This window comes from Piliocolobus tephrosceles, chromosome 3 (genome assembly GCF_002776525.5).
Source record: "Piliocolobus tephrosceles isolate RC106 chromosome 3, ASM277652v3, whole genome shotgun sequence".
In the NCBI taxonomy this organism is placed as follows: domain Eukaryota; kingdom Metazoa; phylum Chordata; class Mammalia; order Primates; family Cercopithecidae; genus Piliocolobus; species Piliocolobus tephrosceles.
Genome location: NC_045436.1, coordinates 82,095,135 through 82,122,574, shown reverse-complemented (window position 1 = coordinate 82,122,574; position 27,440 = coordinate 82,095,135). Strand labels below are relative to the sequence as shown.

At 38.0% G+C, this 27,440-nt stretch overlaps 1 protein-coding gene across 3 annotated transcripts in view; it reads left to right on the top strand.

The window, feature by feature from the left end:
* Window positions 1-27,440, top strand: part of SLC39A8 (solute carrier family 39 member 8) — a 101,836-nt gene that overhangs the window by 25,739 nt on the left and 48,657 nt on the right. For all 3 annotated transcript variants that reach the window (XM_023220098.3, XM_023220096.2, XM_023220097.3), the window contains exons 3-6: window positions 4,603-4,765; window positions 13,165-13,334; window positions 15,435-15,557; window positions 16,047-16,211. In XM_023220098.3, the coding sequence (XP_023075866.1) occupies window positions 4,603-4,765; window positions 13,165-13,334; window positions 15,435-15,557; window positions 16,047-16,211 (621 nt within the window). The remainder of the gene's footprint in view (window positions 1-4,602; window positions 4,766-13,164; window positions 13,335-15,434; window positions 15,558-16,046; window positions 16,212-27,440) is intronic.

Genomic DNA, 27,440 nt, shown 5'->3' with positions numbered 1-27,440 from the left:
TATATAATATATAACATATACATTATATTATATATAATATATAACATATAAATTATATTATATATAATATATATTATATTTTATTATATATTATATAATATATAAAATTATATAATATATATCTATATATTAGAGTGAGAGAGAGATTATGAGGAATTGGCTCATGTGATTGTGGAGGCTGAGAAGTCCCAGGATCTGCTGGCTGCAGGTTGCAGATTGGGAAAGCCAATGCATAATTTAGCCTGAATCTGAAAGCCCGAGAACCAGAGGAGCCAGTGGTGTAAACTCTAGAGGGAGTTTTGGAGGAAATGAATTAAAATGACCCAGTTCAAGCAGTCGGGAAGGAAAAAAGGGACAAATTCCTTCCTCTGCCTCTTGTTCTGTTCAGACCTTCGATGGATTGGACTCACATTGGGGAGGGCAGTCTACTTCACGGAGTCCACTGATTCCAATGCTAACCTCCTCTGGAACCACCCTTGCAGACATCTCAGAAATAATGTTCAACAGCATAGAAATAATGTTTAGTTTGGGAACACAGTGGCCAAATTGACACAAAATTAATGATCACAAGGGGAAAAGAGACCTCAGTACAGAACTTGGCTCAACTCCAAATACAACACAGACAAGTGGGGATTTGCAGTCAAGGAGGAGCAGGGGTAGGAGTGGGGAGGTGGTCAGTGAATGGAAAATTACTAAGAGGAAACGTTAAGGGTAGGGGGGATTTTGGTTAAACAGACCTAATAGGATTCTTGCTGAAGACAGGACCAGGGTGATCAGATATGGAGGGTGGGGGAACTCTCTTTAAACTGATTAAAAGGTTTCTTGCTAACACTGGGTAATGCAGGTCCTGTAAGGATGGATACTAGGGTCGAGGCCTGGGCTCAGAGGAGCCTGTATGCAGTTTAGCCAAGGAGAGAATCTGTCAGTATTGAAGCTTTCAGATCTTGCCACTCTTCCGCATTTATTATAACCAGATTTCAATTGTGTATAATGCTAAGGAAGGAACTTGCCCTAATTCCTTGAGCTTCCTTCATCCCCTCCCTGAACCAGCCCCCCACTTTCTTAAGGACATGTTTAGGAAAGAGGCAGAAAAATTTCTGACTCATAAAAACTGGTGAGGTAGAAGGAAGAGCAGAAGCGGAAGCTAAAATGCACGGAACTATTTGCTGAAATGGTTTTGAGCATACTAGGCTGTCTCTTTTGTAGTATATACCTAGCCTCTACCTCTAATGCTACCTTACTTTGATGTTTCACATTTATAAGGCCCATTTGGGGTCACCCTAATGTGGCAAGAGACCAGTGAATAGGAGCTTAACTTCAAACTTAGAAAGAGTCTTTATATCTTTATGAAAAACGTCAACCCGCTGAACACGAGGACATCTGAAACCTTAAAAGGCCACAGCAAACATCAGGGCAGCATGCCTGAGAACAGCAGTGTTATAAATACAAACATGAAAAGAAGTAGAGCTGTCATAAACATGAAGGAGCTGGTGAAAGCACATGGAGTTTTCTCAAGGCACATAACATTCGGTACAATCACCCTGAATTGTTTTCTGAGGAGCCCTGGATGATTCTATCCTTTCCGTAATGTGTTTGTTCATTGTTTTGGAGGTGAAAGGGTGTGCTTGTGAGGGTGTTTGGGCCTCCTTGTCCATGATATAACCGGTTGGTTTTGTTGCTCTCACTCTTCAGGCACTGGACTCTCATCCTGTTTGTTCCCGCTCTGGGAGGCACCACCCTTTCTAAGACAACGGCTTTGTTTTGTTTTGGGTTCAACTTTGTTAAGTCAAAGTATAATAAATATCAAGATTGTTTGAAGCCAAAAATAGGCCACTGTCCAAAATTGTGTTCATTCCACTTGCTGGTAGATAGCTGTTTTAAACAAGTCAGGCTTGCCATTAATTCAGTTCTGCTGCACTGTTAGCATTCTGTTCTCATTCTCTTATCACGAGGTGAGTCTTTGAGTTTTATCATCTCTACATCTCTGTGTTCTTCGTGGTGATTGGACAGTTGCCACTCTCCATGACTACCGTGACTATCCCTGACCACCTGTCCGGCTAAAATTTCAACACAAATGCTGCACAGCTAAGCTATCTGATGGTATTAATTATATATTTATTTGAATGCACTTTTTTTTTCTAATTGTACATAGGAGGGTGTCTTTAATGATCTACAGTGGGCAATTCTGACATCCTTAAGGTTGGTGGCATTCAAGCTTGTGACTGCCATTCACAATAAGAAATACATTTTACATCATGATCCAGTATACATGTGCATGTTATATATGATATGTAACTGAAGCTAAAGTTTGGTTAAGCAATACTTACCCTATTATGTGTGATATAGTTTATAGTTTCTATACTTTTGCATTTTACTTCATTAAAAAATGCTGACTGTGTCTTAGCAAGTGGACGTCCTGATTCAGGAATGGGTTACAATTTGAGTCTGAAAAAGAACTGCTTAACAGTCATCAGGTGTTCGGGAGTCTTAGAATGCTAATTCTGAAAAGTCTTTGGAGATTATCTAGAGGCATCTTCCCTTTTTCCTCCTATTTTACAGTTAGAGGAATTTAAAGTCCAAGTAGGGTAAGTCTTCCTTGCAGGGAAACAGTGGTGCTCTCTGTGTGTGCTATCATGTGCTATCAGGCCTATTTTTTCCTGGAAACACACAGTGTCCAGTTCAACCACAAGGGTTGTGTACTTTTTGAGTCTAGCGATTATGCTTCTGGATGCCTTCATGGTGATGAATAAGCTGTGCACATTTTCCCTTCCCCAGTTGAATCTTGAGGTATTTTCTCCCTCCATTAGTTTATTATACATCATTCTGAGTTAAAGGGAAGACTGTTAACAGGACATTGGGTGTGGTATGTCCTCTTCTATGGATGGCACGCAGCTATCATTAATCATAAACTCAAAAGAGTGGGATGAATAAGGAACAATTTTAGGTACATACTTAGACATTAAAAAAATCTAAATGTGCGTTTTCTGTAAGGTAGTTGTAATCTTAGCTTTGGAAAACTGCATAGGTCTTGGTGTATTCGGTGTTTTTTCATTTTTCCTTTATAAACAGTAGTGATCTCCTTGTATCAAAATACGACATTTTAAATTTCATTGTTTCTGTTGTAAAGAGAATTACAGCATCTTATGGTCAAACAGTTAACATTAACTTTTGAGTTATTGATACCATTCATAGTGTAGTAGTCAGCTCAGGCTGCCATGACAAAATACCACAGCCTAGGTGGGTTAAGCAACAGAAATTTATTTTCTCACAGTTCTGGAGACTTGAAGTCCAAGACCAAGGTGCCAGAATGGTTGCTGTCTGTGAGGGCTTTCTCCTTGGGTCGTAGAGAGCATTTTCTCACTTCCTCATATAGCAGAGAAAGAGCAAGTGAGCAGGCTCTTTGATGTCTCTTTTTATAAATGCACTAATCCTACTGGACCAGGGCCCCCCAACTTCATGAACTCATCTAAACTTGATTACCTCTCAAAGGCCCCGTCTCCAAATACCATCACACTGGGGATTAGGGCTTCAACATGTGAATCTGGGGAGACATAATTCAGATCATAGTACATAGCTAAGGTCTTAGTGGGGTTTAAGCATTGGCGGAAGCATGCAAATAACTTACCTAAATTACATTGATTAAAGACAGACTCTTCCATTTGAGTGAATGGATGTTTTTCACACTATAATTCTTATGACATTCATTAGCCTTTATTTTATATTTTTCTTAATAATGCAAGTACTGTATATGGAAGAGAGCTTACAGTTAAAATGTGAGAACAACATTATACCTTTAAAAAGTTATTTTTGCAGTTTTTTTCCTAATGCAGATTCTAGTCCTCGTTAATAGTTGATGAATTTCTGAACAGCCCAGCACTATTTTCAAAACTTAATCTCATATAGAAAAGCTACCCACCATCACTGAGAATAATGCATATTTTAACAAAAAACACTTTGTGCTAAAGACGTATTTTAAAACAACTTTTTGTATTTATATTTATTACAGTGTAGAGAAGAGAGGAATTTCTTAGCACGAAACTGTAGGGAGCCAGGTGTTTGTCTACAAGAAAGGTCATAGAGAGTCATGCCAGTAACACACAGAAAATATCCATTCAAACTGAAGAAAAGTAAACTAAGAGGGAGTACTGACAACATAAAATTGTTTTAAAGCCCTTTGTTTGAATGGTGTTGGTGCACCCCTATTTAAGTCCTTGGATATCCCCAAACCAATTTTTATCTTTTTTCTGCTGTAGGAAGGCTGTTGATTAAGAAGGGATTTTTTTACAATCCCACCAACAGTGCAAAAGTGTTCCTATTTCTCCACATCCTCTCCAGACATGTACCCTAGAACTTAAAGTATAATAAAAAAAAAAAAAAAAAAAGGGATTTTTTTTTTTTCTTCTGTTTTTCTTGTTTCTACGTTTAAAGTGGCGTGGGCTGTTTTACAAGTTTAGGGGCCTTTCAATTTCTGTGGTGGGCTTTTGTATAAAGAGTGCTGTGCGTCTAGATGAAATAGTGTGTGTCTCTTTATAGCATTTTTGCTTATGTGCTTTTACACATTATTAAACACATTTTTTTCTTTGTTTGTTTATTTTATTTCAGTGTTTGACTGCTGAAGAGATCTTTTCCCTTCATGGCTTTTCAAATGCTACCCAAATAACCAGCTCCAAATTCTCTGTCATCTGTCCAGCAGTCTTACAGCAATTGAACTTTCACCCTTGTGAGGATCGGCCCAAGCACAAAACAAGACCAAGTCATTCAGAAGGTATATTGAAAGCATTTTTTTATCTTTTATTTGAAAAGTCTATAAAACCATTTGAAATGAAGTTAATATGCCTCTCTTTCTGCTTTATTGCTTTTAATTAAGCTACACAGAGCCTCTTAGAATAATACTTATATTCTGAAAGTATTTAGAATAAGAATTATAACTTATTTAAGCTTTGTAAGTTATACTCTTCTCTTTGTTGAATCAAAATTATATTTAGTATACTTAAAAACTTTATAAAATCCAGTTCTTGATTTTAAACAATATATATTTTATGCTGTGCATATTGGATTGCATTTTATTTGACTTATAATTGATCATTTCATTTCCATTATCTTTTGCTTACCATATTATTTTAAAACTTGTCAGTTTATCTGCAGTTACCAATGAAGAGATAAGAGAACTAGCATGCTTCTGGATTAAATCTTCAGGGACCAAATTATTAGTTTTAATTTTCATAGGTGAAAGAAAATACCAGAGGCTATTTTAAGTGACTATAGTGGTATTGCCATGAATATGGCATACTTTAAAGGTATGATCTGCTGCAAAGAAATTTTAAACCATAATAAAATATGTACATGCTTAGTATACAGCTCACATGCTTGAATGTGTAGAAGAGTAACTTTCACCAATGAGATAAACCAATTGTTCAGGGAGTCTTTTTGACAATTATGTTGGAATTTTAAATTTTTTTTTCATTTGTTCATTAAGCAAATATTTATTGAACGACATAACAAGCATTGTTCTGTGCACTAAGGAGTCAATAGTAAACAAGAAGAAAAATTATGTCTTATTAGGGCTTACGGTGTAGTGGAGAAGAGAGATAATAAACATTTAAACAAACAAGCAAATAAACAACATAGTTTCACAGTGAAAGGTGCTATGAAGAAAATAAAATATTAGTAGGTGAGGGATAGAAAGTGATGGTGGGTGTCATCTTAAATAGATCAAGGAAGCCCTCTCTGATGAGGTATCATCTGAGCAGAAGGAGAGGGCCACAGCAAGGTCTTCTCTAGGGGAAGAGAGTTCTTGATTGAGGGCACAGCCAACATAGCCTGGCAATGAGCTTGGAATGAGTGAGGAGCAGCAAGAGGGTCCTGTGTGACTGGAGCCTAGTGAGTTGGCGGGGAAGGTAGAAGGAGATACGTCTTGGCAGGAGATGGAGGCCAGAAGAGGAAGCCTTGTGGGAGGTGGTAAATTGACTGGGCTTTATTCCGAATGTAGGGTGAAGTCATTGTCCCATTCTAAACAGGGGAGTGCTGTGATCTCCTTCAAATCTGTAAAAGGGCATTCCACCTGCCTACAATCTGAAGAACAGATTGTAATGGGGCAAGAGTAGAAGCAGGGTGATTGGTCAGGAAGCGACTGCCAGGAGCTGATGCTCAGGATGATGGGGACTTGGACTAAGGTGGGGGGAAGTAGAAGTGGGGAGAAGCAGTGGATTTGGGATGAGTCCTGGACATCATGCTAAATGGTTTGCCCTGCATTGATTGTGGGAGAGGGAACAATGAGTCAAGGCTTGAGCCAGAGAAACAGGAGAGATCGTTATACCGTTTCCAGGGATGGTGAAGACAGGGAGAAGCTGTTTATTGTAGAGGAAGGGAGTGGTGAGGATGAAGAGTATAATTTTTGGCGTGGTTGCTTTGAGACATTGACATACACAGGTAGACAGGGAGGTCCAGTAGACAAAGACACACAGACATTTGGAGAGGAATTGCTTTCAGAGGAGAGGTCAAGACCGGCGATTTGCCCGTCTAGAGATGATATTTAAAGACACTGGGGCTAGGCATGGTGACTCATCCCTGTAATACCAGCACTTTGGGAGGCCAAGGTAGAGGATTGCTTGAGGCCAGGAGTTCAAGACCCGCCTGGGAAACGTAGTGAGACCCCATCACAACAAAAATTAAAAGAATTAGCTGGCATGGTGGCATGCACCTGTAGGTCTAGCTACTTGGGAGGCTGAGGCAGGAGGATCACTTGAACACAGGAGGTCAAGGCTGCAGTGGACTATGATTACCCCACTGTACTCCAGCCTGGGTGGCAGAGGGAGACCTCATCTCAAAAAAATAAAAACAAAGATACTGTTCTGAGTGAGCTCATCTGACATGAGTATAGATAGAAAAAAAGGGAAGACTTAACAAAGAAAGTGCCTGTTTTCATTTCTGGATTCTTTGTGTATGTACACTTCAATCTCCCTCTATATGAATAAAAGAGATAACAACAATGACAAAAATAATAATGATAGCCAATTCTTTTGCAGTACTTACTATATGATAGGTACTCTTTGAAGTACTTTACACATTAACATATTAATCTCATGCAACTATATGATGTAGGCACTACTATTCCCATTTTACAGCCAAGAAAACAAAGGTATAGGGCATTTAAAGTCATTTGCTCAAAGTTACACAACTTGCATGTGGTAGAGCCAGATTCAGCTGAGGTTGTCTTGGCTTCAGAACCCATGTTCTCATTGATATTCTGTATTTATATATACAAAGAATAGAAATCATCAAGTATCATTTATCATTATAATTTGCAATTTTGTGAATAACAGTAATTTCAATTTTGAAATATTAGTAATTTTGAATTGCTAATTGTTCAAGCAAATATTTTTGCTAGAGTATATTTATATTTTTACAAGCCTGTTTAATACAATTTGCACTTTACATTCAAAAGTAAATTCAGCAAATGTTTTAGGGTACTACCCTTGACTAATAGTATTGCACAGTAAAAGCACAGACTCTGAAGCCAGTTTACCTGGGCTCAAATCCCAGCTCTGTAATTTTCCAGCTATGTTGAGAATATGACTTTAACCTTTTCCTGCCTCAGCTTCCTCATCTAAAATACTACCTTTCTTATGGGCTTGCTATAAAGATTAAATGACTTAGTATTTGTAAAGTACTTTGAACATTATTCAATACATAGGTGCTGTAGTAGGCCTGTTAGTTAGGTCTGTTATTAACTATGTCTAACATGTGCATAACTCTAGGTACAGGACGTGAGGTTTCAGAAAAAGCAAATACTCTACTCTGTGCAGGTTAGTTACTTATATTCAAAAGTAATTTTTTAACCCCAGTTGCTCTGTGAAAGTTAGTTACTAATATTCAAAAGTAATTTTTAAACTCCAGTTGCCTACATTACTCTGTTTCAGGAACCAGGAGTTGAGAACTGGATAGTCAGAAGCAGGATGTGAGAAGTAGAATTCTAGGGATAACACTACAAAGTTATAAAATAGAAAAGTCAACAATTCTGAGTTATGAGATCATAAAGGCACCAAATATTCAGACAGATAACCCAATAAAAAGAGAAATGCCTCTTAGGGTGCATATTGTGTTAGGAATTGAAATGAGGCTGGAGTGGAGTGGGATAGGGTGGCAGAAGATATGGAAATGTTTCTCAAGGAATTTAGGTAATCTAGTAGAGTACTTGTTACTACTCATCTAAGATGCTTAACTTGGCAATCTATTGCCATTTTGATGTGATACTTTGATTGTTTTATTTTAGTGCAACTGTATGATTATTTAATATCTCTATGGGTCAGTTACTTTAATAGTACCTTTATAGAATTGTTGGGAGTATCAAATGAGTTAATATATGTAAGTGCCTAGAACAATGCCCGGCACAGAGGAAGAAGAATGTCTTTGTTCTTATACATGTGTTCATAGGTTCACCACATTCCCTGTCCCCTGTGTAATCCTATTGCTTTTCTCACTGAGAAACACGTTTTAAAATAATTAAATGCACTGGATTTTTCATATAACTTTTCACTTAATGAAGAGTCAAGTCTTAGGCCATCCAAAGCAATAAAAAATCAACATAAAAGCAATCCAAATGATACAAGAATTTGAATACTTTATGTTGACATTTCAGTGGGCAGATAAAATAATATAATTTCTCAGAGGCCTCACATTTTATTTTTGAAATGTATTTCATGTGCTTTATAAAATGATATTGATGAGTACAGTAAACTGATAAGTTAAATTCTCTAGGAGAGAAATTAATTGCATTTTAGTAATAATTTAATGATCTGAAATTGCTTCATTTTTTGATGAAGTTACAGAATAGTATTTAATTCAAATAGTAGATAAAATAAAGAATATTACTTGAAGCATCCTTGAAAATCATATTGTCCAGCTCTGTAATACAACCAGTGATGTAAGTCTAAGTTCCAGAGAGGTTAAGTGGCTTCTTGTAGGTGTAATACCTAAGGTGAGATGAGAATTCCTGATGTTTAGTTTGTTATTCTTTTCACTGAATAACAGTGAATTAAATGAACTAACATTTATATCATGGTCTGCTTACTAATTTTTTTAAACATAATAATAATCAACATTTATTAAAAGCTTGCTATATTCCAGGGACAGCATTAACTGTTTTTATTTTATTCTTGTAAAAACTCTATGAAATATGAGCTATTTTAATCTGCATTTTAAATATGAGAAAACTGAGCCTTAGGGAAGTCAAAGAACCAACCTATGATGCCAGTGAGGGGATGAGCTGGGATTTGAACACAAATCCTCTAGCTCCAGAGTTCACACTGTTAAACACCATTCTATACAGTTTCTCAGTTGAATGGGGCCAGGCAAAAATTGAAGCCTGGGCAGTATGCAGATCTGCAAAATGGGGATCATAATAGAACCATATTTCCTCACTAGTAAAACTGGAAAAATGATAGTACTTATCTCATAGGGTTGTTGTGAGAATGAAATGAGTTAAAATAGGTAAAGTTCTTAGAAGAGTCTTACACAGTGGACATTCAATAAATGTAAACTATCATGACTATATTTCTTTGAAATCTATTAAAAATCTTTCAGGGTTCACTTATTAGGAGACTGGTCCCTCTCTGAAACATATCATTTGAGAAAGTCCCATGTATATATGGAGATGTCCAAGGAATAGATTCATACCAATGAATGAAGTATGAAGCATACTTTTTGGCTTCAGTTGAGTAGAAAGTGCTTCAGTTGAGTGGAAACTCCAGACATTATTTTTCTGAATAATGTTCTAACAATACAAGAAGGGGAAGCTATGCAGTGTGCCCAGAATGTGATGAATTACACTCCCACCATCCCCCAAGTTGTGCTCATAAATGTGCAAGGGCAAAGAAAGTTAGAAAGGTGGATAAGCAGATGGATTGGTATGTCTTTTTGACAGAGTTCTGCTGCACCTTGAAATGGGGAATTTATTAATTCATTCAGCAAGGAATGTATGCTTTTTCCTGGACAATTTTCTAGGCACTGAGGATGAATAAAACATAGCCCTTCTCATTGAGAATCACACAGTTTATATGATGTAGGCAAACATATCAGTGATAAAATTACTGTAGCACACAAGAAGTGGTAAGCGAACCAATTAGTTTCAAACAAGGAGTAAAGGGAATTCTGATCATCCAGGAAGTACTATCTGGAGAGCAGGGAAGCTTCATAGAGGGGATCTTTGCATTGGCTTGGAAAGCCACGTATAAGTTTCTTAGGAAAGGAAGATGGGAAAGTGTTTTCAGACAGAGAACCACAGTGTAAAGGTAAAGTTCGATTGGGAAAACATGGTATTTGGGTAAAGACCGTGTTGAGAAGAGGCTAAATAACACTGGAGAGGCTGTGTGAGGGTCAGTTTATGAGGGGTGATTTCAAATGGGGACACGAGATGATCATTTTTGTGATTTAGTATAAGTTTGTAGGCCATATCAGTTAGTAGAAGGGGCACCAGATCGATAACTGTCACGTTATATAAGATGAGGGAGTGAGAGGTGATGAAGGTCTGACTTCAAGGCCACTGGCAATGAGGAAGGAGAAGCTGGAGGTGAGAGATACCTGAAGCAGAATTGGTAGGGTTTGATCACCAGTTGTCTATGGAATTAACTGGTGGAAAGTGAAAAATTGAAATTGATCCTACTGTTCCTGTTATTTATGTAGGTAGTGAACGAGGGTAATGGAGCAGGTGTTTGCAGGGAAGCTGATGAGTTTAACATGTGCATGTGGCTTTGCTTCTATTGGCACTTAACAATTTCTTTGCCTTTTAATTTTACTTTTCAACATTATATCTTGTCTGTGCAATGAAATTATAAATATTTGTTGAATGAATGAATGCATGTAGGCTAGTGATGGACAGAAGTATGTTTGTGTTAAGAGAAATTCCATGTAGATATAACATGAAAAAAGGTGTGGAATTGAGAACTCTCTCCAAGTGGAATGTCTGTGGAGACCAGTAGTATTGTTTAAGGTGATAAGGTAATAAATGGGAATGAAGTGGGCTGTTAGGTGAAGTTGTAGGGCATGGCCAGGACCTGAAACTGATAGGAAAGTGTCTGGAGAAGATGCAGTCATCATGGTCAGTGCTGTGATGATTCTTGGAGTTACATAGTACCATTTATAATCTCACCTTTTCATTTGGTACTTAGCACAGGTGACTTTGTATCACTCTGTGTGTGTGTTTGCACGTGTGTGTGTTTGTTTGTATGTGGTGGCAGGAACCATGGTTTGGTCCACATCATCTAGGCTGAATGAACATTTACTAAGTTTGTTTATATGTACATAGAAATTCTAGACTAACAATAATTATAGTGAAAGGCTGGGAGTGGTGGCTCACACCTGTAATCCCAGCAGTTTGGGAGGCCGAGGCAGGCCGATCACGAGGTCAGGAGATCGAGACCATTCTGGCTAACACGGTGAAACCCTGTCTCTACTAAAAATATAAAAAGTTAGCTGGGTGTGGTTTTGGGCACCTGTAGTCCCAGCTACTGCGGAGGCTGAGGCAGGAGAATGGCATGAACCCAGGAGGTGGAGGTTGCAGTGAGCCGAGATCATGCCACTGCACTCCAGCCTGCGTGACAGAGTGAGACTCCGTCTCAAAAAAAAAAAAAAAAAAAAAATAATAATAATAATTATAGTGAACAATCTTGTGTTAATGAAGTATGTATAATTCAGGATAACATTTTTACAGTTTTGTTGAGTCCTTTGGCCTTTCTAAAAATGAGATTACCTCTAAAGGAATAATAAAGCATATTGCTAAAAAATGTGGGTCTGGGAGCCAGACTGTCCAGGTTCAAAATCCAGCTTTCTGTCTGTGTGACTCGGGCAGCTTACTTCAACTCCATATGCTTTGGTTTCCCCAACTGTATGAAGGAGGTAGCAATATTTCTCTTACAGGGTTTTGTGAGGTTCAAATAAGTTGACACATGTTGATCACTTAGCACAGGGCCTGGCACATGGCAAATGCTCCCTGAGCTGTAGGTGTTACTAGTGTACTCCACTGACAGTGCCATGGAGAAAAGTGGCCCACCATTTAAACATGCTTTCTGGATATTTTGAAGAAGTGGCTAGGCAGAGGCAGCTTTCTCCTCTGTCACATTGTACTTTGTGTACAGTGTGTGGAGCCAGAGGCAAAGCCACATGTTGCACAGCCCTGAGGCCAGGTTGTATCTCAGCCTGCACACACACATAGGTGACTGTCCTTGGTATGTTTCACTTGTATTCCCATTTTTTCCTTAAACCAGCCCCTCTAGAATAGAGAGAGGGAAATTGAGGCCCAAAGGCGACAGGTCACACACGCCATTAGCTATAGAGCTTAGGATAGTATTCGTTCATTTCATTCTAAGCAACCCTTATTGTGTGCCTACTGGGTGCCAGGCCCTGGGTCTCGAGAGATGAAAGATGCACCACCTTCTTCTGTCACCAGCATCTCTTCTGTATGGAACATTTTTGCCTAATGTGTGTCTCGCAGGGTGAGTTACGTAATGCAGCCGCTCCCTCCTGTCCCCATGTGCTCACTTCCTGAGTGCTTATTGCATCAGGCTGACTTTAGTTCCCAGGAGGCCCCAGCTGGGGAGCTGAGGTGCTGCTGGTGCCACCTTCTCTGAGGAGGTGTTGTCCTCAGGAGTCTGAAGACAAATGATTGTGACAAGCTCAGTGTTAGCAGCTATGGTCACCTTGAAGCTAGCCCACTATGACCCATCTCCATCCCTGCCCTCCACCCATCATCCCATACCTTTGTCCTGAGGCTCACACTGCCTCTGGTTTTTTTTTTTTTTCCCCAAAGTGCTGTTTTAATCTATTTCTTGAGCCATAGATGAAACTGGGTGGCTTGGAGCCTGTGGACCTCAGATTGTTTGTCACTGTTCTAGATGTTCTCCGAGTTCCCTGTAAGCTATAAAACTCATTAATACCATAAAGATGATTTAGGGCTGATTAAAACGTAAACTGTATTACTATTAATGCTTGCTATGCCATAATTTATATTCTCAGTTTTCTGTATACTGTTTTCATTGCGTAGATGTTGTTCTTTTAAAGAAGATATGTGTCTTAAGCTTTTAAAGACACTTTTAAGCTTAATGTACAGGAAAACTTCATTTGGTTCCTTGCTCTGATTAATTTTTACTCTCTTTTCCCTCTGACCCACAGTTTGGGGATATGGATTCCTGTCAGTGACAATTATTAATTTGGCTTCTCTCCTCGGATTGATTTTGACTCCACTGATAAAGAAATCTTATTTCCCAAAGATTTTGACCTTTTTTGTGGGGCTGGCTATTGGGACTCTTTTTTCAAATGCAATTTTCCAACTTATTCCAGAGGTAAGGATGTTGGCTATTTGTTGCAGTGAATAATTGTTTCTTTTGAATGTTTTAGCACTTTGTATGTTTTTAGCCTCCGTAATTCTTACAGCGTTTTATGGTCTGGTTTATAGTGTCTTGGATAAGAGAAAGCTGAATCACAGCAATTGTAAAGGCTTGTCCCAAGCTACAGTGGATGTCAGTATCAGAGACAAAATTAATATTCTAGGAGGCCAGCCACTAGGACGTGCTCAGACAGCTCTGGGACACCTCAGAAGGCCTTAAAACTTTATTCTGCTTTGCACTTGGCAAATTTAATTTTTTCACACACAGTTTCATTATTTATTTATTTGTTTTTCTAAAGAGCGTGCATGTCAAATGTACTGCGAATGTCAGATGCAAATTTATAATTTATTTAAGATATACCACTAACTTCCCTCATATATTTACTACAGCTATAAGTGACTAGAGAATAAATGAGAGCATGGTCAACAAACCTTTTCATTTTTTCCAATTGTGGAAAACATATCAATTGGGGACTAATAAATAAATAGCAACTTATTTTTTTCCTTTGATAAAATGTGTTATTGATCTGATCTTGACTATAGTGCACACTATTCAATTTATTTCAAATCTGTGTTGTGCCCATATAAGGAAGAGAAATGGAGGAAGGAAAATAAATGAAAGGAAAAGAGAGGCAATGTTGAAGAGGAAGGAAAGGAGAAAGAGACTTTCATAGAAAGGATCCACAAATGGGAACTAGAGAAATATATGTATACATGGACTATATCTGCCACCCGCAATGCACACACAGAGGGAGAGATAAACTCCATACAGAGAGAAAATATTAATAGTATTTTAGGGAGTACCACCCTCATCTCATTATTTTTAGAAAATTATGACTAAAGCTCCCTTTAATTTTCAAGCTATACATGAAAGTGGGGATATAACATTTTAGGGTTATAGATTTATTATCATTATTTGATCTAGAACATAAGATAATATCTATTTCAAAGCCTCAATTGTAGAGATGAAAAGTATTAACATTCAGAGTGATTAAATAATTTGATTATAGCCTTACAATCAGCTAGTAACAAAGCTAGGATGACAATACAGATATTCTGATTTAAAAGAGTATTATATACATAATATATTTAATATGATATAATATATGTGTTTATTATCTCATCTGCTTTATGGGTCAAATTAAATTAAACTAATACTGTATGTGGACTAGAAACTCTACATTTATGATGTTAAGGTTTTCTATTTTATTGAAATTTAACAATATAAATAATCTGTAATAATATCTCGAATTTCCATAGAGTTTTTTATAGCAAAATGATTTTCGTTTTCTTATTTTACTTTATTTTCATAATGTCAATGTTAAGTAAATGGAACAGGCCTTTTTTTTTTTTTTTTTTCCATTTTTGCATTGTATAAACAGGCACAAAGAAGTTACTCAAATGAAGATGCGGCCATGATGTCTCCCCAGAGGCAAACATGGGACAAGAACTCAGACATCTTCTATTCTGCTTCAGAGGGGAGATTTACAATGTGTGGAATGGTGTGAAGCTGTGGCTTTTCACCCATTAGTCTCTCCTCTGATTCTGTTTATTTGAAGTTTATGTGTCTTGTCTGTTAGGAACACCTTGACTCTTTATAACTTCAAACTCTAACTCCAGTTCTTTGTCCTTTAACCAAAGAATTATTCCGTACTTATTGCTGTGTGTGTGTATGAGAGAGAGAGAGAGAGGTGGCAATTTTAAATCTTCTTTTTGCTTTTATTAAGGATGGAAATCAGTGCTGCTGCTTTACTGCTAAAAGTTTACTCTTTCAAGGCAAATATTGCTGTAGGTGTGATAGCTGGGAAACTGTAATATTCTCTGGTGGCTTTATTTAATGAGACTTCTGGTTGTAAGATTTTTGTGCCATTTCATACAGTTTTGTCATTCAAATTTCAAAGTTTTCATTTTGTAATTTTTGGCAGCCAAGTTTCTAATATTACTTGGATGTGAAGAGAGACTTAGAACTTTGGTGAGAATTGTATACTGGTATTATTTTCCAGAAATCAAGTTAAATTTCTTGGTTTTACTTGAATTGCCCTTTTTTCTCCCTTAGGCATTTGGATTTGATCCCAAAGTCGACAGTTACGTTGAGAAGGCAGTTGCTGTGTTTGGTGGATTTTACCTACTTTTCTTTTTTGAAAGAATGCTTAAGATGTTATTAAAGACATATGGTCAGGTAAATGGACTTTATTTAAAACATATGACATTTTACCCCCTAAAGTTACTTTATATAGGCAAATAAAGACAGGATTTTTATTCTTCGAATTATGAGAATGGTCCAGTTATTAGGCTTGTGAGTTTAAGGAGAACAAAGAGTCAATATATTGACAAGTATAAGATAAATACTTGATTCACGTTGTAAAATTTGGAACAAGTACCAGCAATTTAATACTGAATAACAGATGTACCTAATTTGTATTCTATTCATATTCATCAAAATAAGAATGTGCACATGTTCTAACATGAACAAACAGTAACAACAGAGTCTAACAAATGAAAATACGTGTAAAAAAGAGAAATTTTATGTATCTAAAAAGATTTCTTTACATATAGAATAGACATACAATTTTCCTCTTATAAATAAAAAGCAGTAAACTCTACTTCCCTGTCTGTATGAATCATCTTTTTTCTTCTTATAATCTCTTTGGTTTTTGTTCCCATATAGAATGGTCATACCCACTTTGGAAATGATAACTTTGGACCTCAAGAAAAAACTCATCAACCTAAAGCATTACCTGCCATCAATGGTGTGACGTGCTATGCAAATCCTGCTGTCACAGAAGCTAATGGACATATCCATTTTGATAATGTCAGCGTGGTATCTCTACAGGTATATGTTGATTCCATTTTTTCTTGATTATACTACATTCTTTATACTGTGTAAACACGAATGTGTATGAAGCTAAGTCAGTATTTTGTATGTTTATGTATGTCAGACTTATTCTATATATGTGGGATAACTGGAATGTAAGTCTGCATTGTTTTTCCACCTTCCCTCTAAATATTTACTCTAAACAAGTGAGTCAAGAAAGAAATTGTGGATCACTGGTCTGGGCTTCATTATTCGCTAAGAATATTTACTATATGAGAGTCTCTCAATTGCATTTATACAATATTACATAGCAAAATTAATTCAGACCATTTATTTTACAATTGTTTGAAGATCCAGAATCAAATAATCCTCTGACTGAATTTGAAACTGCAAGAAGAAAGAAGATTTGGAAATTATTAAAAATTTTTTTTCATTATTATACTTTAAGTTCTAGGGTACATGTGCATAACGTGCAGGTTTGTTACATATGTATGTTTGTGCCATGTTGGTGTGCTGCACCCATCAACTCGTCAGCACCCTTCAATTCGTCATTTATATCAGGTATAACTCCCCATTGCAATCCCTCCCCCCTCCCCCCTCCCCATGATAGGCCCCGATGTGTGATGTTCCCCTTCCCGAGTCCAAGTGATGTCATTGTTCAGTTCCCACCTATGAGTGAGAACATGCGGTGTTTGGTTTTCTCTTCTTGTGATAGTTTGCTAAGAATGATGGTTTCCAGCTGCATCCCTGTCCCTACAAAGGATGCAAACTCATCCTTTTCTATGGCTGCATAATATTCCATGGTGTATATGTGCCACATTTTCTTAATCCAGTCTGTCACAGATGGACATTTGGGTTGATTCCAAGTATTTGCTATTGTGAATAGTGCCGCAATAAACGTACGTGTGCATGTGTCTTTCTAGCAGCATGATTTATAATCCTTTGGGTATATACCCAGTAGTGGGATGGCTGGGTCATATGGTACATCTAGTTCTAGATCCTTGAGGAATCGCCATACTGTTTTCCATAATGGTTGAACTAGTTTACAATCCCACCAACAGTATAAAAGTGTTCCTATTTCTCCACATCCTCTCCAACACCTGTTGTTTCCTGACTTTTTAATGATTGCCATTCTAACTGGTGTGAGATGGTATCTCATTGTGGTTTTGATTTGCATTTCTCTGATGGCGAGTGATGATGAGCATTTTTTCATGTGTCTGTTGGCTGTATGCATGTCTTCTTTTGAGAAATGTCTGTTCATATCCTTTGCCCACTTTTTGATGGGGTTGTTTGTTTTTTTCTTGTAAATTTGTTTGAGTTCTTTGTAGGTTCTGGATATTAGCCCTTTGTCAGATGAGTAGATTACAAAAATTTTCTCCCATTCTGTAGGTTGCCTGTTCACTCTGATGGTAGTTTCTTTTGCTGTGCAGAAGCTCTTTAGTTTAATTAGATCCCATTTGTCAATTTTGGCTTTTGCTGCCGTTGCTTTTGGTGTTTTAGACATGAAGTCCTTGCCCATGCCTATGTCCTGAATGGTACTACCTAGGTTTTCTTCTAGGGTTTTTATGGTTTTAGGTCTAACATTTCAGTCTCTAATCCATCTTGAATTAATTTTTTATAAGGTGTAAGGAAGGAATCCAGTTTCAGCTTTCTACATATGGCTAGCCAGTTTTCCCAGCACCATTTATTAAATAGGGAATTCGTTCCCCATTTCTTGTTCCTCTCAGGTTTGTCAAAGATCAGATGGCTGTAGGTGTGTGGTATTATTTCTGAGGACTCTGTTCTGTTCCATTGGTCTATATATCTGTTTTGGTACCAGTACCATGCTGTTTTGGTTACTGTAGCCTTGTAGTATAGTTTGAAGTCAGGTAGCGTGATGCCTCCAGCTTTGTTCTTTTGACTTAGGATTGTCTTGGAAATGCGGGCTCTTTTATGGTTCCATATGAAGTTTAAAGCCGTTTTTTCCAATTCTGTGAAGAAACTCATTGGTAGCTTGATGGGGATGGCATTGAATTTATAAATAACCTTGGGCAGTATGGCCATTTTCACGATATTGATTCTTCCTATCCATGAGCATGGTATGTTCTTCCATTTGTTTGTGTCCTCTTTGATTTCACTGAGCAGTGGTTTGTAGTTCTCCTTGAAGAGGTCCTTTACATCCCTTGTAAGTTGGATTCCTAGGTATTTTATTCTCTCTGAAGCAATTGTGAACGGAAGTTCATTCCTGATTTGGCTCTCTGTTTGTCTGTTACTGGTGTATAAGAATGCTTGTGATTTTTGCACATTAATTTTGTATCCTGAGACTTTGCTGAAGTTGCTTATCAGCTGAAGGAGATTTTGGGCTGAGACGATGGGGTTTTCTAAATATACAATCATGTCATCTGCAAACAGGGACAATTTGACTTCTTCATTTCCTAACTGGATACCCTTTATTTCTTTCTCTTGCCTGATTGCCCTAGCCAGAAGTTCCAATACTATGTTGAATAGGAGTGGTGAGAGAGGGCATCCCTGTCTTGTGCCAGTTTTCAAAGGGAACTTTTCCAGTTTTTGCCCATTCAGTATGATATTGGCTGTGGGTTTGTCATAAATAGCTCTTATTATTTTGAGGTACGTTCCATCAATACCGAATTTATTGAGCGTTTTTAGCATGAAGGGCTGTTGAATTTTGTCAAAAGCCTTTTCTGCATCTATTGAGATAATCATGTGGTTCTTGTCTTTGGTTCTGTTGATATGCTGGATTACGTTTATTGATTTGCGAATGTTGAACCAGCCTTGCATCCCAGGGATGAAGCCCACTTGATCATGGTGGATAAGCTTTTTGATGTGCTGCTGAATCCAGTTTGCCAGTATTTTATTGAGGATTTTTGCATCGATGTTCATCAGGGAGATTGGTCTAAAATTCTCTTTTTTTGTTGTGTCTCTGCCAGGCTTTGGTATCAGGATGATGTTGGCCTCATAAAATGAGTTAGGGAGGATTCCCTCTTTTTCTATTGATTGGAATAGTTTCAGAAGGAATGGTACCAGCTCCTCCTTGTAGCTCTGGTAGAATTCAGCTGTGAATACATCTGGTCCTGGACTTTTTTTGGTGGATAGGCTATTAATTATTGCCTCAGTTGCAGAGCCTGCTATTTGTCTATTCAGGGATTCAACTTCTTCCTGGTTTAGTCTTGGAAGAGTGTAAGTGTCCAGGAAATTATCCATTTCTTCTAGATTTTCTAATTGATTTGCGTAGAGGTGTTTATAGTATTCTCTGATGGTAGTTTGTATTTCTGTGGGGTAGGTGGTGATATCCCCTTTATCATTTTTAATTGCGTCTATTTGATTCTTCTCTCTTTTCTTCTTTATTAGTCTTCCTAGCAGTCTGTCAATTTTGTTGATTTTTTCAAAAAACCAACTCCTGGATTCATTGATTTTTTGGAGGGCTTTTTGTATCTCTATCTCCTTCAGTTCTGCTCTGATCTTAGTTATTTCTTGCCTTCTGCTAGCTTTTGAATGTGTTTGCTCTTGCTTCTCCAGTTCTTTTAATTGTGATGTTAGAGTGTCAATTTTAGATCTTTCCGCCTTTCTCTTGTGGGCATTTAGTGCTATAAATTTCCCTGTACACACTGCTTTAAATGTGTCCTAGAGATTCTGGTATGTTGTATCTTTGTTCTCATTGGTTTCAAAGAACATCTTTATTTCTGCTTTCATTTCGTTATGTACCCAGTAGTCATTCAGGAACAGGTTGTTCAGTTTCCATGTAGTTGAGTGGTTTTGGTTGAGTTTCTTAGTCCTACATTCTAGTTTGATTGCACTGTGGTCTGAGAGACAGTTTGTTATAATTTCTGTTCTTTTACATTTGCTAAGGAGTGCTTTACTTCCAATTATGTGGTCAATTTTGGAATAAGTGCGATGTGGTGCTGAGAAGAATGTATATTCTGTTGATTTGGGGTGGAGAGTTCTATAGATGTCTGTTAGCTTTGCTTGGTGCAGAGATGAGTTCAATTCCTGGATATCCTTGTTAACTTTCTGTCTCGTTGATCTGTCTAATGTTGACAGTGGAGTGTTGAAGTCTGCCATTATTACAGTATGGGAGTCTAAGTCTCTTTGTAAGTCTCTGAGGACTTGCTTTATGAATTTGGGTGCTCCTGTATTGGGTGCATATATATTTAGGATAGTTAGCTCTTCCTGTTGAATTGATCCCTTTACCATTATGTAATGGCCTTCTTTGTCTCTTTTGATCTTTGATGGTTTAAAGTCTATTTTATCAGAGACTAGGATTGCAACCCCTGCTTTTTTTTGTTCTCCATTTGCTTGGTTGATCTTCCTCCATCCCTTTATTTTGAGCCTGTGTATGTCTCTGCATGTGAGATGGGTCTCCTGAATACAGCAGACTGATGGGTCTTGACTCTTTATCCAGTTTGCCAGTCTGTGTCTTTTAATTGGAGCATTTAGTCCATTAACATTTAAGGTTAATATTGTTATGTGTGAACTTGATCCTGCCATTATGATATTAACTGGTTATTTGGCTCGTTAGTTGATGCATTTTCTTCCTAGCCTCGATGGTCTTTACATTTTGGCACGTTTTTGCAATGGCTGGTACTGGTTGTTACTTTCCATGTTTAGTGCTTCCTTCAGGGTCTCTTGTAAGGCAGGCCTGGTGGTGACAAAATCTCTAAGCATTTGCTTATCTGTAAAGGATTTTATTTCTCCTTCACTGATGAAACTTAGTTTGGCTGGATATGAAATTCTGGGTTGAAAATTCTTTTCTTTAAGAATGTTGAATATTGGCCCCCACTCTCTTCTGGCTTGTAGAGTTTCTGCCGAGAGGTCTGCTGTTAGTGTGATGGGCTTCCCTTTGTGGGTAACCCGACCTTTCTCTCTGGCTGCCCTTAAGATTTTTTCCTTCATTTCAACTTTGGTGAATCTGGCAATTATGTGTTTTGGAGTTGCTCTTCTCGAGGAGTATCTTTGTGGTGTTCTCTGTATTTCCTGAATTTGAATGTTGGCCTGCCCTACTAGGTTGGGGAAGTTCTCCTGGATGATATCCTGAAGAGTGTTTTCCAACTTGGTTCCATTTTCCCCCTCACTTTCAGGCACCCCAATCAGACATAGATTTGGTCTTTTTACATAATCCCATACTTCTTGCAGGCTTTGTTCATTTCTTTTTCTTCTTCTCTTTTGGTTTCTCTTCTTGCTTCATTTCATTCATTTGATCCTCAATCGCTGATACTCTTCCAGTTGATCGAGTCAGTTACTGAAGCTTGTGGATTTGTCACATATTTCTCGTGTCATGGTTTTCATCTCTGTCATTTCGTTTATGACCTTCTCTGCATTAATTATTCTAGCTATCAATTCTTCCACTCTTTTTTCAAGAATTTTAGTTTCTTTGCGCTGCGTACGTAATTCCTCCTTTAGCTCTGAGAAGTTTGATGGACCGAAGCCTTCTTCTCTCATCTCGTCAAAGCCATTCTTTTACCAGCTTTGATCCGTTGCTGGCGATGAGCTGTGCTCCTTTGCCCGGGGAGAAGCGCTCTTATTTTTTGAATTTCCAGCTTTTCTGCCCTGCTTTTTCCCCATCTTTGTGGTTTTATCTGCCTCTGGTCTTTGGTGATGGTGACGTACTGATGGGATTTTGGTATAGGTGTCCTTCCTGTTTGATAGTTTTCCTTCTAATAGTCAGGACTCTCAGCTGTAGGTCTGTTGGAGATTGCTTGAGGTCCACTCCAGACCCTGTTTGCCTGGGTATCAGCAGCAGAGGTTGCAGAAGATAGAATATTGCTTAACAGCGAGTGTACCTGTCTGATTCTTACTTTGGAAGCTTCCTCTCAGGGGTGTACTCCACGGTGTGAGGTGTGTGGTGTCGGACTGCCCCTAGTGGGGGATGTCTCCCAGTCGGGCTACTCAGGGGTCAGGGACCCACTTGAGCAGACAGTCTGTCCGTTCTCATATCTCAACCTCTGTGTTGGGAGATCCCCTGCTCTCTTCAAAGCTGTCAGACAGAGTCGTTTGTGTCTGCACAGGGTTCTGCTGCTTTTATTGTTGTTGTTGTTTAGCTGTGCCCTGTCCCCAGAGGTGGATTCTACAGAGACAGGCAGGTTTCCTTGAGCTGCTGTGAGCTCCACCCAGTTGGAGCTTCCCAGTGGCTTTGTTTACTTACTAAAGCCTCAGCAATGGCGGGCGCCCCTCCCCCAGCCTCGCTGCTGCCTTGTGGTTAGATCGCAGACTGCTGTGCTAGTGATGAGGGAGGCTCCGTGGCCATGGGACCCTCCCGGCCAGGTGTGGGTATAATCTCCTGTTGTGCCCGTTTGCTTAAAGTGCAGTATTGGGGTGGGAGTTACCTGATTTTCCAGGTGTTGTGTGTCTCAGTTCCCCTGGCTAGGAAAAGGGACTCCCTTCCCCCTTGTGCTTCCCAGGTGAGGCAATGCCTCGCCCTGCTTTAGCTCTCGCTGTTCGGGCTGCAGCAGCTGACCAGCACTGATTGTCTGGCACTCCCTAGTGAGATGACCCCAGTACCTCAGTTGAAAATGCAGAAATCACCGGTCTTCTGTGTTGCTCGCGCTGAGAGTTGGAGACTGGAGCTGTTCCTATTCGGCCTTCTTGCTCCTCCCCCAAAATTGTTTTTATTAATTGTCTGACATACAATGTATATTTATATCCACATCTTCTAAATAATATTAATAGACACAGGCCAGGTGCAATGTCTCACGCCTGTAATCCCAGCACTTTGGGAGGCCGAGGTGGGTGCATCACAAGGTCAGGAGATCGAGACCATCCTGGCTAAAATGGTGAAACCCTGTCTCTACTAAAAATACAAAAAATTAGCCAGGTGTGGTGGCAGGTGCCTGTATTTCCAGCTACTCGAGAGGCTGAGGCAGGAGAATGGCATGAACCCGGGAGGCAGAGCTGGCAGTGAGCCGAGATCGCACCACTGCACTCTAACCTAGGCGACAGAGCAAGACTCCGTCTCAAAAAAAAAAAAAAAAAATAATAATAATAGGCACAATTTCTTGAGTGACTATCATATACCAGCTAATGTACTCAGCACTTAATTATTTGATCTCATTTACCTTTTATAACAACTACTCAGTGTAGGGATTATTTCTTATGTATTAGAACTATATTGGTTTCAAGTGATAGAAATCAAATTATATACACACAAAGGAGAACTTACTGGAAAGATATTAGATGACTAATGGAACAGTCAAGCTACAGGAAAAACAAGAACCTAGGAACCATTAGAACCACTAGGACTCTCCCTCCTTCTCTTTCCTGCCTCTTAGTATCATTCTTTTTTTTTACCGTAGGCTATCTTTTCCTTAAGTGGTAAACATAGCCACTAGCAATTCCTGAGATTTGTCTTAAAATTTCAGCTACTAGAAGGAAATTGACCTGACTCTTTCAGTCCTAAATCCAAAATCTCTGGCAAGTGTCTTCCTGGTCCAGCTTGAATTAGATGATAACTTCTAGACTAATCTAAGTGCTTAGAGGGTTGGGCCCCTTTAATGATATCAAGGGAGTGTGGATGGAGTAGAGGAGTGGTTATCAAAAAGGGATGCTGAGAAGATAGTATCACTGGTGTCTACAACAATTCTCTTTTGACAGATGAAGAAAGTGGAACTTTAGATGTTAAATAACCCCTCCAGCTTTACTCAGATAGTGAATGGCAGATCCACAAGCTATATAGTTAATCATGATATAAAGTGAATAGTTAAAAACAAAATAAAAAGGAAAGCCAGCTAAGGGGAATAAAAGCAAAAAAAAAAAAAAAAAAAGCAATCTGGAAGAGATTATTATGGCAAATACCTGAGTTTCCTTCTGGAAAGAAAGCATGATTGGTCATATGCTTCTCTCCACCTGTTTAAGGAAAATTTCAAATGTATTTGAAGAGCCAGTTCTGTGTTAGCACTATAGTACCTAAGGGGAAATTATTTTTTGCAGTGTCATGAACGATGCTTTCAGCCAAGAGTTTGCAAAGAATCTGGAAATGTTCGAATATATAATTTCTTACAATAATAATTACAGCTAACATTCATTAAATGCTCAAGGACTATGCCTAGAACCTTAGATGAATTACTTCATTTCATCTTCCTAATAACCTAGGGGGCAAGTGCTACTGTAATTAGGAAAGTATAACTTAGAGAGGTTCAATAGCAAACCCAAAGATGCTCAGTTCCTAATGGCAAAGCTTGGATTAGTACCGAGGCTGCCTTATACCGAAGCCTGTGTTCTTATATACTTTGCTGGACTGCCTTCCTTATGTTGCTACTCTACTGTAAGCAAGATGACAACATCAACTCTTAAATATTTATTTTTTTTGTAGTGGGGAAAAATAATTTGACCAAGGATATTGCTTTCTGAGGATATATAATTTAATGTGAGGCACAGCAGAAAGAGCCTAAAGAATAGTAGTTAAAACCCTTCCTTATATCATGTGTCTAAATTCTAGTTGCCTTATGTAAACTTTTGACAAATAATGGATTATAGTGAGATTGTGGCTGAACTCTGACAAGTCATTCAAGAGGTGCCAGTCAGCTATATTGCTAATTTAAACATTGATTAATAATTATTTAGATACCAGATGGCAGAGGGATAAGCCATGAAATTTGGAGCCTAACTTGAATTCTTGCTCTAATGGAAGATTTTCCTGTATCTTTCCAGGGTTAACAAGATAATTTTAGGCAGGGCTACACTTCTACAGAGAAGGAGCTTTGAACCTGGTCCAACCTTGAACACGTTCTCCCTTGGGATCCCCAAGTCCTGTAACACAAAGCACGGAAGAGATACACTTTGAGATTTAAAATATTTAAAGGGCTGATAACCTCCTTGACCATACTAGAAATTCAGTGTGACCTCTCCTGATTTCAGGAAAGTTCCTTCTGATGAACCTACTAGGATAAACTAGCTGTTAAATATGCCTTGAGTATCAGAATGAACCGATAGGAATACTTATATTTAGAAAGGAGGATGGTTATCAAAGCCTTCAGCTTTTGTAAGAGGCTAATTTTTTTAAAATAATAATTAACAAATAAGTTTAACTTCTCATAAGTTATATTTTAGTTAAAGCTTTAAGGCTTATGATTTAGGATTAACTATGGGCAGAGGACATGTTTATAGTAAATCTAAGCACCATGACAGAGATGAGGCCCTCGACATGATCCTGTTTTACATAATTTAGAAATACAATGAGAAGGCTGTTTTTACTCCACTTATGAGAGTAGTGCTTTCATATACTTATTCAATAAACATTTATTTACTTCCTGTTTGTTGTCCTAGGCACTGGAAATTCAGAAGCAAATTCTCGAGGAGCTTACAGTTTATTCAGTGGAAACATAAAATATAGAAATGAGCAAAACAAGAAACTATCATATAGTAATAACCTACTTTGATGAAACTAAAGCATAGTGATGTGAGAGTGATGTATGGGAGCTTCTTTTGATTGACTGGTCAGAAAAGGGCACTCAAGATGTCAGCAGAGAATTGTATAATGAGGAAGAACCAGTCATGCAAATATCGGGGAAGAAAATGTGCTAAAGACCTTGAGAATAATCAAACAGGTCACACCCAAGGGACCTGGAAGCTGAATGGTAGTGGACTTCCCCACATCAATGCTGGAGAGCAGTGGCACAATTCCTTCAATATTCTGAATGAAAACAACTGTGGAATTGTAAACCTAGGTAAACTACGTATCTAGCGAGAGGGAAAAATTGAATTAAGATTCTGGAAATACACTTCCAGGAATAAGAAGGTAGCTGAAGAAACAAGAGAAGGTGCGTGCCAGGGTGACAGCCCTGCACCAGGCCTTGAGATAATAGTTTTCATGCTAATTTCTTATGGGGACTATTTTCCCACTGTTTTAGTTGAAGATACAGTCTCAAATAAATACACATTTAAACCAATTGAGCAACAGACTGAAATTTTCAGTTTTGTTTACATTGCACAAAAAATCAAAAGAAATGAAATTTAAGAAATAAGTAGGTCTGGATATTGCTTTAAGAGAGTAAGTATTACAATATAAGTGATAGTGATTTTAATAATAAAATTAAAATACTTTCTAATATTTTATATTATAAAAATAATCTAACCTAAGTGATCCCATTAAAAGGATTGAACATGATAATATAACTCAGGGTTCAATTTGGGTTACAAATGTGGATTTAAGAATTTTGTTGACAATCCCAATTGTCACTGCTTCAACAAAGTTTTTCCAAATTGAAAATAATAAGGAACTCTCTAAAAATTACAGTGAGTTAGGTGGTCTAATTGGCATTACTATCAATAGAATACAAATTAGGTGAAAATCTAGATTATAAAAGCATGATTTTTGATCTTGCTGAAATGTAGGAAGAACAAAGACATATCATAGAATACTTAAACTGTATGACTTAGGAATGTCTTTGTTATTCATCCGAGCAATTCTGGCTCATCACAGAATACTCAGCTAAGCAATAATTTATAAATTTAGAAGTCTCTGGTGTTTTATCTGTGTTTAGCCATATAAAAATCATAGTTTTACACATATGTTTTTATTTTGTTTTCATGGAAGCATATTTATCACAGTGAAATAATAGAGGATATTAACATTTAACAGTTACCTTAATTATAACTTTTAAATATTTAGACTAAATGATTTGAGAGTTCCTTAATACCTTTGCTCCAGGCCTAGTAAGTGTGAGGCACAACAGTCCACGTGGCATGTGTGTGTGCACGTGCATGCATTTTGGGGAAAAATGTGGGTCATAGAGGGGTAACAAGGAAGATGTAGGGAAAAAGAGGGGTATGCGAGATGCTATTTCCCCATGTTATTCAGTTTTTGTTACTAGGTAATGTGTCACATGTCATCTTGTGACATGCTTTGTTTTTCTCTCTTCGACTTTCCTGTGTAGCCAAGTGTGGAGGTGGAGTCATTTCAGTATCTATGCAGCCGGGTGGGGCTCCCCAGCCCAGACACAGCCTTGGTGTTTGTTGGATATTGATTGCTGAGGAATGTTTGGTACTTTGGGAAGGGTGTCGGCACTTCAAGGCCACTAGAGGGCCCCTGGAGCTCGTTCCTCCAGCAATCTGTCATCAGTCTCTCTTTTTATGAAATTTTCTGTGCTTTCATTTAAGAATAGATACTATTAATTATAAAGTGATTTTTAGAAGTTGATTATTGTGAATTTTATGTGTAAAGTTGAGTTGCAATGAAATAGAATTTAGCTGCAAAGTGTGGAGATGCTGGGGAGATTTTCTTTGTTGATGACTGATATGAAGTGACACTCTATGAAT